We start from the raw sequence: 12,871 nt of genomic DNA on the forward strand, positions 1-12,871 counted from the left end.
ATCTCTACTAAAAAATACAACTAAATTATTTAGACATAGTGGCATCTGCCTATTGTCCTGGCTACTTGGGAGGCTGAGGTGGGAGGATCGCTCGGGTCCAGGATATCAAGACTGCGTGATTGTGCCACTGCACTCCAGCCTGGGCAACAGAGCATGAGACCACGTCTCAAAAAATAAACAAATAAAAATTTTTTAAAAAATCAACCATGAGGATGTTTTACCACGTTCTGTGACCTTTAGATGCATTACAGTTAATTGTCTGCAGAAAAGGAGGATATATTTTATAAGGGAACATAAATGTTTCATAGGAAAGGCATGTATCCTGATGCAGATTTATATTCAGACCATGTGATTTTATTTTTACTAGATTAGTGGGTTAGAATAGCTTGGTTAGAACAGCTAGATGAGGTTTTATTTGGGACTTTTAAAACTGAGCAAAAGAAAATAAGATGCCACTCCGAGCTATTTCTAGACATTCCTCTCGATTTTCTCACCTCCCACAAGCACTACTGCCACAACCTTCTATCTCAGGGGAAGGGCCTGCTTTATACCTGAGCCAGCCCCTGACCACTGCCTAGGCTTCCTGGAATCTTCCTAGCAGGATTCTGCTTCTAGAAAAGAGGAAGGAGTGAATATCAGTTCTGCAGAATACACCTTACCTTTCCTTTCCTCTCCTCTCCTCTCCTCTCCTCTCCCCTCCCCTCCCCTCCCCTCCCCTCCCCTCCCCTCCCTCTCTCCCTCCCTCCCTCCCTCCCTCTTTCTTTCTTTCTCTCTCTCTCTCTCTCTCTTTCTTTCTTTCTTTCTTTCTTTCTTTCTTTCTTTCTTTCTTTCTTTCTTTCCTTTCTTTCTTTCTTTCTTTCTTTCTTTCTTTCTTTCTTTCTTTCTTTCTTTCCTTTCTTTCTTTCTTTCCTTTCTTTCTTTCTTTCTTTCTTTCTTTCTTTCTTTCTTTCTCTCTCTCTCTCTCTCTCTCTCTCTTTCTCTTCCTTTCTTTTTTCTTTTTTTTGAGACAGGGTTTCACTCTGTCACCCAGGCTAATTGTTTGTATTCTCTTGTGGAAACATGGTTTTGCCAGGTTGTCCAGGCTGGTCTTAAACTCCTGGGCTCAAGCCTCCGCCTAAGCGCTGGCATTACAGGTGTAAGCCACCACGCCCGGCCCCTGGAAGAATTTTACTGTCTAAGTCTTGCACTTCATTTCACTTTGCTTGCTTATTTATTTATTTATGAATGAATGAAAGAGACAAGGTCTCTCTCTTCCACCCAGGCTAAAGTATGGTGATGCAATCATAGTTTACTGCAACCTCGATCTCCCTGGCTCAAGCAATCCTCCCATCTCAGCTTCCCGGGTAGCTGGGACTATAGGCACGTGCTACTGTGCCTGGCTAATTTAAAAATTTTTTTTTGTAGAAACAGAGGTCTTGATATTTTGCTGAGGTTGGTCTGGATATCCTGGGCTCAAAGATCTTTCCACCTCACCCTTTAATAGCCGGGACTACAGGTGTACCTCAGCAGCAGGCCTCATTTCACTTTGCTTTCCGGGGACCACACCCTTGGCTACCTGCAATGCCCTCAAGCAGCCTTTCCCCAGTCCCTAGACAAGAATAAAGACCCTGTGTCACACCCTTTTATACCATCTTGGGCTCCACCTACTGGGTTCAAGCGATTATCCTGCCTCAGCCTCCCACGTACCTGGGATTACAGGCGTGCACTGCCAAGCCCAGGAAATTTTTGTATTTTACTTTATAAAGAATAGAGATGGGTTTTCACCAAGTTGGCCAGGCTGGTCTCAAACTACTGGGCTCATGTGATCCACTGCCTCGGCCTCCAAAAGTGCTGGGATTACAGACGTGAGTCATCACGCCCGGCCCAGAAAGGTATTTTTAAAGTTTTATCAGGAGATGTTACTTTAGAACATTTTAATTTGCAAAAGATTTTTGGTTTGATTTTGAGACTTGATTGCCCTGCATTGGAATGGGGTGGAAATACAAATATTTCTTACCTGTCAAGGGACTCTTGAGGCTCCCCCTCCCCCGCTTTCTAATCTGTATTGCAAAGGCTGTAAAGACAGTGAAAGGGAGGGCCTGAAATTCAACTGAGAAGGTTCCAAGGAGGGGGTAGTGAAGGAGGAGAGGGGAGGGAGAGATGGAGGGAAGGAAGTGAGAGGGAATGGGTGGGAATCAGGACAGACCTTTGACCCCTGGAAACTGATTAAGAAGGAAGTGGGATGCTGCTTAGAGAAAGCTGTTGAAGACTCAGTGAGGACCCTGTTTGGACACCTGGAAACTCCTATGGGAGCCTAGTCTTCAAGGGCTGTGGGAGTGAGACACACCCTGCCCCCTGGGGCTTCTACTGGAAAGACATCTGCCTTTGAACTTCCTCATCTCTGTTTGTGCTCTGTTGGAACAGGTGGACTGCCTCCCACTCTGCACGCCATCCCTTCTGACCCCCAGCAGTAGCTGAGGGCCCAGGCACACTGCAGAGAAGATGGTGGAGTCTGAACAACAGAGAGAGGAGGGAGGACACCCATCACCAGCTGAGTCAACCTGGAAGGCAGCCCTCAAGCCCAACCCTCATTCTTTCCTTTGAGTAGCAATTGGAGGAAAGGTTTTGGCAATCAAGCTGGACAACAACTGAAAATCCAATCAGGATAAACTGCTTCAGACATGTGACTGGAAAATGATTGGGTTATAATGGGCTTAAAAGGAGTGGGACCTTCTGATCTGGCCTCAGAAAGGACTTTGAAGAGCAAGCAGCATTGTTCGCCTGCAGAAGCAGTGCTGCTGGTCTCTGGACAAATTTCTCTGGGAGGTGGAGACAAGGAAGCTCCAGCTTTGCTTTCCCTCGTGGCCCAGAGTGGAGCATACTGAGCTGCACTGAATCATCTGGATGCACACGAAACTTTAGGAACTGGTGAGCTGAGAAATTTGGTATCTTTCATTTTGCCTCTCTAAAACTAGAGTTGGCAAACTTTTTCTGTGAAGGACTAGATGGTAAATATTTTAGTCATTGTGATTCTCTGCTTCAACTACAGTAGTCTTCCCTTATCCAGGGTTTTACTTTTCGTGCTTTCAGTTACCTGCGGTTCCAAAATATTAATTGGAAAACTCCAGAACTAGGCAATTCATAAGTTTTAAGTCGCCAGCCCTTCTGAGTAGTGTGATAAGCTCTTGAGTCAGCCCTGCCCTGGGATGGTAATCCTCCCTTTGTCCCGAGTCCCCATGCTGTTGGCTGTTTGCGCTCTCTGTACCTTAGTCACTTAGGAGCCATCGCAGTTACCAGAGTGACTGTCCTGGTGGTATCTCAGTGCTTGTGTTCAATTAACCCTTATGGTACTCAATAATGGCCCCAAAGCACAAGGGTAGCCAGGCTGGCGATTCCAATATGCCAGAGAGAAGCTGTAAAGTGCTTCCTTTAAGTGAAAATGGGAAAGTTTTTAATGTAATAAGGAAAGAAAACACAATCATATGCTAAGGTTGCCAAGATCTACAGTACATAAAGATATTTTGCCAGCGAGAGACTGCATTCACATACCTTTAATTTAAATAATTTATTTTTTTGAGATGGAGTTTCACTCTTGCCGCCCAGGCTGGAGTGCAGTGGCATGATCTCAGCTCACTGCAACCCCTGCCTCCCGGGTTCAAGTGATTCTTCTGCCTCAGCCTCCCAAATAACTGAGATTACAGATGCTCGCCACTACGCCCAGCTAATTGTTGTATTTTTAGTAGAGACGGGTTTCACCATGTTGGCCAGGCTGGTCTCAAACTCCTGACCTCAGGTGATCCACCCACCTCAGCCTCCCAAAGGCTTACAGGCATGAGCCACCACACCCTGCCTCACATACCTTTTATTACAGTATATTGTTATTTTTTTTTATTCTTAACCTCTTACTGTGCTTATTTATAAATTAAACTTGATCACATGTGTGTGTGTATATATATATAAAAACATAGTATATGTTGAATTTGGTTCCATCTGCAGTTGCAGGCATCCACTTCGGGGGTCTTGGAATATATGCCCCAAAGATAAGGGGGGACTACTGTACTCAACTCTGTCATAAAAGTGCGAAAGCAACCATGGACAACAGCACTAAACAAATGATCATGGCCGTGTTTCACAGCACTTTATGGTGAACACTGACATTTTGAATGTTATTTAATTTTAACGTCATAAAATATTCCTTTTTCTTTTTTCTTTTTCTTTTCTTTTTTTTTTTTTTTGAGACAGAGTCTCGCTCTGTCACCCAGGTTGGAGTGCAGTGGTGCGATCTTGGCCACTGCAACCTCCACCTCCCAGGTTCAAGAGATTCTCCTGCCTCAGCCTCCTGAGTAGTTGAGTAGCTGGGATTACAGGCATCTGCTACCATGCCTGGCTAATTTTTGTATTTGTAGTAGAGAAGGGGTTTCACCATGTTGGCCAGGCTGGTCTGGAACTCCTGAGCTCAAGTGATTCATGCCCACCTGGGCCTCCCAAAGTGCTGGGATTACAGGTGTGAGCCACCACGCCCCGCCTCCTTTTGCTTATTCCCCCAGATTTAAAAATGTAAAAGTTTGGCCGGGCGTGGTGGCTCACGCCTGTAATCCAGTACTTTGGAAGGCTGAGGCGGGCGGAACACAAGGTTAGGAGATTGAGACCATCCTGGCTAACACGGTGAAACCCCTTCTCTACTAAAAACACCAAAAATTAGCCGGGCGCGGTGGCGGGCGCCTGTGGTCCCAGCTACTCGGGAGGCTGAGGCAGGAGAATGGCGTGGACCCGGGAGGCGGAGCTTGCAGTGAGTGGAGATTGCGCCACTGCACTCCAGCCTGGGCGACAGAGCGAGACTCCGTCTCAAAAAAAAAAAAAAAAAAAAAGAAAAAGAAAAAGAAAAGAAAAGAAAAAAATGTAATCTTAATAATAGAAAAAAGTAAGAAAACAATACCTTAAAAATATAAGAAACATTCTTGGCTTCTTGACTGTACAAAAACAGGGGAAAGGCCAATTTTCCAATTCCTGTCTTAAACCATTGTTTGCCAAAATGTAGTTGATATTCCATTAGTGAACTATAAAACAAGTTTAGTGGGCTGTCAGCTTATACAAAGAAATAGGATTTTTTGCCATCAATTATAAAAGTCACCCAGGCTGGATGCAGTGACATGATTATAGCTCACTATAACCTCAAACTCCTGGGCTTGCAAGGTATATTTTACATCTTGTGTGGTAGGCAGTAATAAATGCTAAGTTGAAAAATAGCATTGAAGGTTAGAACATATGAGTTAAGGAGGTTGTGATTTTTGATATTGTGGTCAGGGAAGCCTTGCTGAGGAGGAACCACTGACATGAGGCAAACCAGGAGCCTAGATGGGGTTAATCTGGGGAAAGAGGCATGCAAGGTCCGGGAACAACAGTTCTGAAAAAGAAAAAGGTCTGGTGTGTTCCAGACTCATGGGGCTCAGGATGGCTGCAGCAGAGCAAGAGGAGTTAGCAAGGGCAATAACGACCTAAGGTTCTATGGGGAAATTTTAAGTTTACTGGTATTTCCTATGAATGAGATGGAAAGTCATTGAAGACTTAAGAGCAAAATATACTTGCTCCCCTGTATATTTTAACAGGGACACTGGGGCCACCATGGGGAGATCTGACAACTTTTAAGACTGGCAACTTCTGCAATGATCCAGGGAGAGAACATAGTACCTTCCATCAGGGAGGTGGCAGTGGATATAGAAGAGAGTAGGCAGATTCCGGATATCTTTAGAAGATAGAGCAGACTGAGTTTGCTAATTGATTGACTGTGGTGTATGAGAGAAAGTCTGTCAAAGGACGACTCTGAAGTTTGTAGACTGAGCAACTGGGTTTACTGAGAAAAGGAACATTACAGGAACAGCAAAGGGTGTGTGTGTGTGTGTGTGTGTGTGTGTGTGTGTGTGTTGTAGCTTTTATTGTGTATGTGATGGGGTCTCATTTGGCTGCCCAGGCTGGAGTGCAGTGCCATGAACATCGCTTTGAAGTCCTGGGCTCAAGTGTTCCTCTTGGCTCAGCCTCCCAAGTAGCTGGGACTACAGGTGTGTACCACTATGCCAAGCTAGTTTTTTTTTTAATTTTTAAATTTTTTTGGTAGAGTTGGGGTCTTGCTATGTTGCCCAGGCTTAGAGCAGAATGTTTTTGAGAGAAGTTTTGTTCAAGTTGGCTAGAAACCTTAGACGTCTGAGAGAGTACATCTGGGATGAGGAGGAGGTGAGTGAGGCATCTAGAGTGCAAAATTTAGAGGCGAGCACTCTGAGATGTTCCATCTGCACCTCCTGAAATCTTGCTTCCTTTGCCTCACAACTGCAGAAGACTAGGGTAGGAGAGAGAGGTAAATTTGAAATTATACCATTTAAAATGTTTCAAGCCTTATTTCTGATGTGTAAAACAGTGATGTTGATAGTTATCTCAGTGTTTTAAGGGAAGATACAATAAAGTAATGATTTTGTCTTTTGAAATAAATATTGACTATTGTCACATGGTTGCACTTAGGTGGCAATTTGTAAAAAGACAGCTCTGGAAGTTGAAGAGACCAGTGGCTTCAAGCAAAAAGTAAATTGAAAATGGGAGATGTCTTTTTGTGTAAGGAAGTGGAATCACCAAAGAAGAATTTGAGAGAATCCAAAGAAAGCAACAAAGATGATGAAGATCCAGATCTGATCTTTGTTGGGGTGGAACATGTACATAAAGACGCTGAAATTATCTTTGTCGGGATGATTTCAAATTCAAAACCAGTCGTTTCAAACATTTTGAACAGAGTCACCCCAGGCTCAAATTCAAGAAGAAGGAAAGGCCACTTCCGTCAAGATCCTGCTCACGTGTGGCAACCTGCAAATCATGTGTCCTCTATGGCAAAAGCCATCAGGCCAGTTTCTCCATCTGAGGGGAGATCTACAGATAGTCCTGTCACTACGAAGTCTTCACCTGAACCTGCTTATAAAATGAGCTCACCACACGTTGTTTCTCCCAATTCCTCAGATTCTCTCCCTCCAGGGACTCAGCATCTAGTTGGAGCTATGTTCTCTGGAGGAGGCAGAAGTGAGAGTTCTCCTGATTCAAAGCGACTTTCCACTTCAGATATAAACAGCAGAAATTCCAAAAGGGTTAAACCCAGGGATGAAATCCTAGGGGTACATTCTTTAGCTGTGGTCCCTTCAGATAGCTCTTCTATAATAAGCACAAATACACCCTCACAGGGGGTCTGCAACTCATCAAACCACATTCAGAATGGAGCAACATTTCCTTGGGCTGATGCTAATGCAAAGGCACATTTCAAACTTAGGAATCCAGAGAGAGCAAATGGGTCTGATGGCCTGGTAATAACAGACATTTCAAGTCTAGCAAGTCAAAAGAAGATCTTTGATCCCAGGAAAGAAAATCCCATCGTGTTACTTAGCGACTTTTACTATGGACAGCATAAAGGAGATGGGCAGCCAGAACAGAAGACTCACACCACCTTTAAATGCCTCAGTTGCGTGAAAGTTCTAAAAAATATTAAGTTTATGAATCACATGAAGCATCATTTGGAGTTTGAGAAGCAGAGGAACGACAGTTGGGAAAACCACACCACCTGCCAGCACTGCCACCGGCAGTTTCCCACTCCCTTCCAGCTACAGTGTCACATTGACAGTGTGCACATCGCCATGGGGCCCTCTGCTGTCTGTAAGATCTGTGAATTGTCATTCAAAACAGATCAGGTCCTCTTACAACACATGAAGGACCATCATAAGCCTGGTGAAATGCCCTATGTGTGCCAGGTTTGCCATTACAGATCGTCGGTCTTTGCTGATGTGGAAACACATTTTAGAACGTGCCATGAAAACACAAAGTATTTGCTTTGTCTGTTTTGTCTCAAACTTTTCAAAACTGCGATACCATACATGAATCATTGCTGGAGGCACAGCAGAAGGAGAGTCCTTCGATGTTCCAAGTGCCGACTACAGTTTTTGACGTTGAAGGAGGAAATAGAGCACAAAACCAAGAACCATCAAACATTTAAAAAGCCGGAGCAACTGCAAGGGTTGCCTCGTGAAACAAAAGTTATTATTCAAACTTCAGTTCAGCCAGGATCAAGTGGTGTGGCTTCCATTATTGTGAGTGACACTGACCCTCCGCCTTCACCTGTAAAAACTAAAACGATGGCTATGAACACTGGAGATTCCAGACTCCCTTGCAGCAAGGATTCTCGCTGAAAATATGTTCGACTCACTTCCAGGAGTTGTGAAAAAGCAGAAGTGAGGCTAGGCCGTGTGTGCTTTGTGGCTGTAGATGCTAGCAAGCAATGTCATCAACTGTCAGGTTTTATTTACAGTGACATCTCATCAGCTCCCTATCGTCAAGAAGTAGCTCCAAAGTCTTCGTGCCCTTTCCCAGTCAAAGGCTTCCAACAAGCCATCCCCTATTCTGATCTCAGAGGTTTTTCTTGTTTATTAACTTTAAATAAATGGAATAACACAAATATTCTTGTCTTTGGCTTTTTAAAATAAGTGAGATGGCTGGGCGTGATGGTTCATGCCTGTAATCCCATCACTTTGGGAGGCTGAGGCGGGTGGATCACTTGAGGTCAGGAGTTTGAGACCAGGCTGGCCAACATAGTGAAACCCCTTCTCTACATAAAATAGAAAAATTAGCCAAGTGTAGTGGTAGGTGCCTGTAGTCCCAGCTCCTCGGGAGGCTGAGGCAGGAGAATCACTTGAACCTGGGTAGGGGAGTTTGCAGTGAGCTGAGATCGCGCAACTGCCCTCCAGTCTGGGTGACAGAGCAAGACTCTGTCTCAAAATAAAGTAAAATAAAATAAGTGAGATGCATTTTTGCTGTGTGTAGCAGTAGCACATTCTTTTTCATTGCTGGGTAGAATTTTGTTGTGTGACTGGCAGTTTTATATAAACCTATTTTACTGTTGACGGACTTTGAGGCTGATTCTTCGGCAATTTTGAATAAAGCTGCTACGAGCTTGTGCGTGTCTTTTGGTAAGCATGTAATCATTTCTCGTGGGTATGTATGGCTATGAGAAGTGCTGGAACTGCATATATTTAGCTTTCTAGTGTAGATACTGCCAAATACATTTCCAAAGTGGTTGAAACGATTTACATTCCCACCACCGATATTGCGAATTCTATGGCTACTGATCCAGCATTTGGTACTGTCAGTCATTTTAGTAAGTGCCCTTCTCTTGAAATTGTAGTGGTACCTTATTGTGGCTTTAATTTGCATTTCCCTGATGAGTAATGGACCTTGAGATTATATAGTTATCAGCCACCTGAGTATTTTTTTTTAAATTAAATGTCTATTCAAGTTTGCCCCCTCTTACCTTTTTAAAAATTGGGCTGTCGACCGGGGAGGGTACGGGAAAAGTGCTGGGGCACTGGAAATGTCCCATATTTGGATCTGAATGGTGGCTTTATGGGTGTACATATGTACATTAAGGTTTATGTTTCATATGTCTTATTTAAGAAATTGTCTACCAAGGACATAAAGATATTCCTTCTATGTTTTCTTCTAGAAGCTTTATTGTTTAGATGAGACATCTCAAACTGATTTTTTGTTAATGGTGTGATAAGGCACGAAGACTAATTTTTTCATATGCATACCCCAAATCAATCAGCACCTCCTACTAAAAAGACCACTCGTTCCCTACTGTATTGCAGTGGAAACTGTGTGAACCAGGGATAATTGTATATATGTGTTTCTGGAATCTATTTCATTTCATTTGTCCTGTTCTCTATCCTTGTGCTACGGCTGCAGCATCTTAATTATTGTAGCTTTGCATAATCCTCCATGTGGTAGTTTCATTTCTCCAACTTTGGCGTTCAAAGTTGCATTGGCTATTCCAAATGCTTTATTAATTGAAGTGGCTTTCGTGGGTGTCCTTTGCGTGGTCTCAAACTCAGGTGTAGTAGTTTACTTTAATTGTGATGTTAGCTGTGGGGCTCTTTGTAGTTACCCACTGACTGTAGGGGAATCGACTTACAAATCAGTAACAGAAAGATCACTGGAAAAAACCCCAAAGTCCCTCAATTAGGCAATACAGTTCTAAACAGGGGCTGGGACTAGGGTGAGGCAAGCAGGGAACCTAAGGTGACAACGTGCCATCCCTGAAGCTGGGGGTGGGTCTCTCCTTAATGCACCCCAGCCTCCTTGCTTATCTCACCCCAGTCCTGGTCCTCATTCTAAATAACCCATAGCTCCTCTAAGAAATTTCAGTGAAAAAAGGAAAATGTTGAATTGAAAGGTATTGAAAACAACCACAAAATTTATGCAATGGAACTAACGCAGTTCCTGGGAATTTGTATTTTTAAATGCGTATATTTGGAAAGAAGAAAGGTTCACTAAAGATCTAAGTCAATGCTGTCCACAGATCTTTCTGTGATGATGACAATGCTCTACTTCTGCTCTGTCCAATATGCTACAGGTGACGACTGATGTGTTGAAATGTGGTTAGTGTGACTGAGACACTAAATTTTTAATTTTATTTATTTATGATTAATTTAAAACTAAACCTATTTTTGATTAATTTAAAACTAAAGGAAGAAGAGACGAATCTTCCTTAAAGAAGAGTTGCAAAGTAATTTGCATAGATAATTTTCCCTTAATGAGACCTCATGGCCTTCCTGCATGTAGGCAGGATTTGGTGACTTACTCCCAAAGAATAGGGTACGAAAGAGGAGAAAAGGTAATTTACAGTAGAGAAACCAGTAGGAAGTCATATTGATAGCATGGATTGCTGATGAGAAATTACCAGAAAGACACATCATGTCTGTGATAGTCTTCTAAAAACCATAACCCAGTGTAACCATGAGAAAAACACCAAACCTAAATTGAGAGACACTCTGAAAAATACCTGACCTTTACTTCTTAAAATTGTCAAGGACATGAAAAGCAAGAAAAGTTTAAGAAACTGTCACAGACCAGAGAAGGCTAAGAAGACAAAATGACTAAGTACAAGTCAGTATCCTGCATGGGAATCGGGAACAAAAAAGATGGTAGGAAAAAGTAGTGACATTTGAATAAAACCTGAATTTTAGTTGATACTAATTTACTGATGGATATTGGAATTATTATGAAGCCAAAAGAAGATCATTTCAAATATATTTATTTTTCATTTTATTATTTTTTGAGACGGAGTCTCACTCTTGCCCAGGCTGGAGTGCAGTGGTGCAATCGCAGCTCACTGCAACCTCTGCCTCCCAGGTTCAAGCAATTATCATGCCTCAGCCTCCTGAGTAGCTGGGACGACAGGCACGTGCCACCACGCCCAGCTAATTTTTGTATTTTTAGTAGAGACGGGGTTTCACCATGTTGGCCAGGCTGGTCTTGAACTCCTGACCTCAAGTGATCTGCCTGCCTTGGTCTCCAAATATGCTGGGATTACAGGTGTGAGCCACCACGCTTGGCTTCATATATACATTTTAGATATTGCAAATATCTTCTTTATATCTATGATCTCTTCATTTTGACTATGGTACACTTTACTGAACAGAAATCTTCAAATGCAAAGGTCAGTAATATTTAGGCCATATTATTTGATTATAATACAATTAAAAATATCTTTTAAAAAGCTCAGAGATTTCAAAAATAAATAATTGTAAAAAAAATCTCATAGATTTCAAAAATAAATAACATATACTATACAACCCTTGTGTTAGAATCACTATGTAAAAAGTAAAAAGTAGAGGTTCCTCTTCAAAGAGAGTTTCCTCCCTGTTGAATTAGGAATAAATAGTAACTTCTCTTAGGAGTAAAATTTATTCAAAGACCTGTGCTAACGTTCTTAGCTATCTGCTAGCTGTAATAAATAAATTAATGTATTTTGTGTTCTTAGCTCCCACAATTTAGCCTAAATATTTGCCCTGGCATGCTTATACTGGTCCAAGCAAGCATTAGGTCATAGCCTATTCCTCTTCCTTATTTGGAGGTGTTTTTACCTTTCTCAGCATTCCAGAAGTTACTTCCTCCTTCCTTTGTTCTCCTCTGCCTTTGCATCTGTTAGAAAGTTCTAAGTTGTTAGCCAATTGGGACAAACACAGAATGTGAGGTTCCGTTTCAGCCAATGGAAACCGGACACAGCAGCAAGGTGGAAGCGTCAGGTTATAAATAGCCCTGTATCCTTTGTTCAGGGTACTCTTGGCAAAACTGCTGGCGAGTGTACCCTTTCTGCAGAAAGTGAAAATGGCCTTGCTGAGAAAATTAAATTTATGTTCAAGTGCTATTTCTTTCTGGCACTGGGGAAGAAGCACTTCTAACAACCAGGAAAATTAGGACATAACTAATTGAAGGATAATGAAAATATTACCAAGCAGAACTGGTGGGACACAGTTAAACTGGTACTTAAAGGTAAATTTATAGCATTAAATACAAGAGAAAAGAGTTTACAAGCAAATGAGGTAGGCATTTTTCTCCAAAAGTTATAAAGAGGAGTAACAGAGCAAGCCTATGAAGACAGGGAGGAAATAACAGAGTGGAAGAAATAGATGAAATATATAAGAAAATAACATTATAGATTAACAAAACCAAAAGTGATTTACTCGCCCTCACCCAAAAAAGATTGCTAAAATAGACTTTTGGCAGAATTGGTCAATTAAAAAAAAATCAAAACCTGCAAGTAAATTGAGTGGACAAACTTTATGTAAAGGTCCAGATAGTAAATATTATAAGCTTTTCATACATGGTCTCTGGCAATTAATCAACTTTGCTGTTGAAGCAGGAAAACAGGCATAAATAATACCTAAAGGAATGGGCATGTTTGTTGTTCAAATACAACTTTATTTATGGGCACTGAATTTTGAATTTCATATAATTTTCACATGCCACAAAATATTATTCTCCTTTTTTTAGCCATTAAACAACGTGAAATCTGTTCTTAGCTTGCTGCCAG

General features: G+C 42.1%; 1 protein-coding gene across 1 annotated transcript; it reads left to right on the forward strand.

Annotated features, from left to right (window-relative positions):
- The first annotated feature begins 2,098 nt into the window (after nucleotides 1-2,098).
- Nucleotides 2,099-8,717, forward strand: ZNF280A (zinc finger protein 280A). Its single transcript, XM_007974888.3, has 2 exons — nucleotides 2,099-2,907; nucleotides 6,490-8,717. Exon 2 carries the CDS (start codon nucleotides 6,561-6,563, stop codon nucleotides 8,187-8,189), a length of 1,629 nt encoding a protein of 542 aa, XP_007973079.1. The 5' UTR covers nucleotides 2,099-2,907; nucleotides 6,490-6,560; the 3' UTR covers nucleotides 8,190-8,717.
- The last annotated feature ends 4,154 nt before the right edge of the window (nucleotides 8,718-12,871 follow it).

Source organism: Chlorocebus sabaeus, chromosome 19 (genome assembly GCF_047675955.1).
Source record: "Chlorocebus sabaeus isolate Y175 chromosome 19, mChlSab1.0.hap1, whole genome shotgun sequence".
Taxonomy (NCBI): Eukaryota; Metazoa; Chordata; class Mammalia; order Primates; family Cercopithecidae; genus Chlorocebus; species Chlorocebus sabaeus.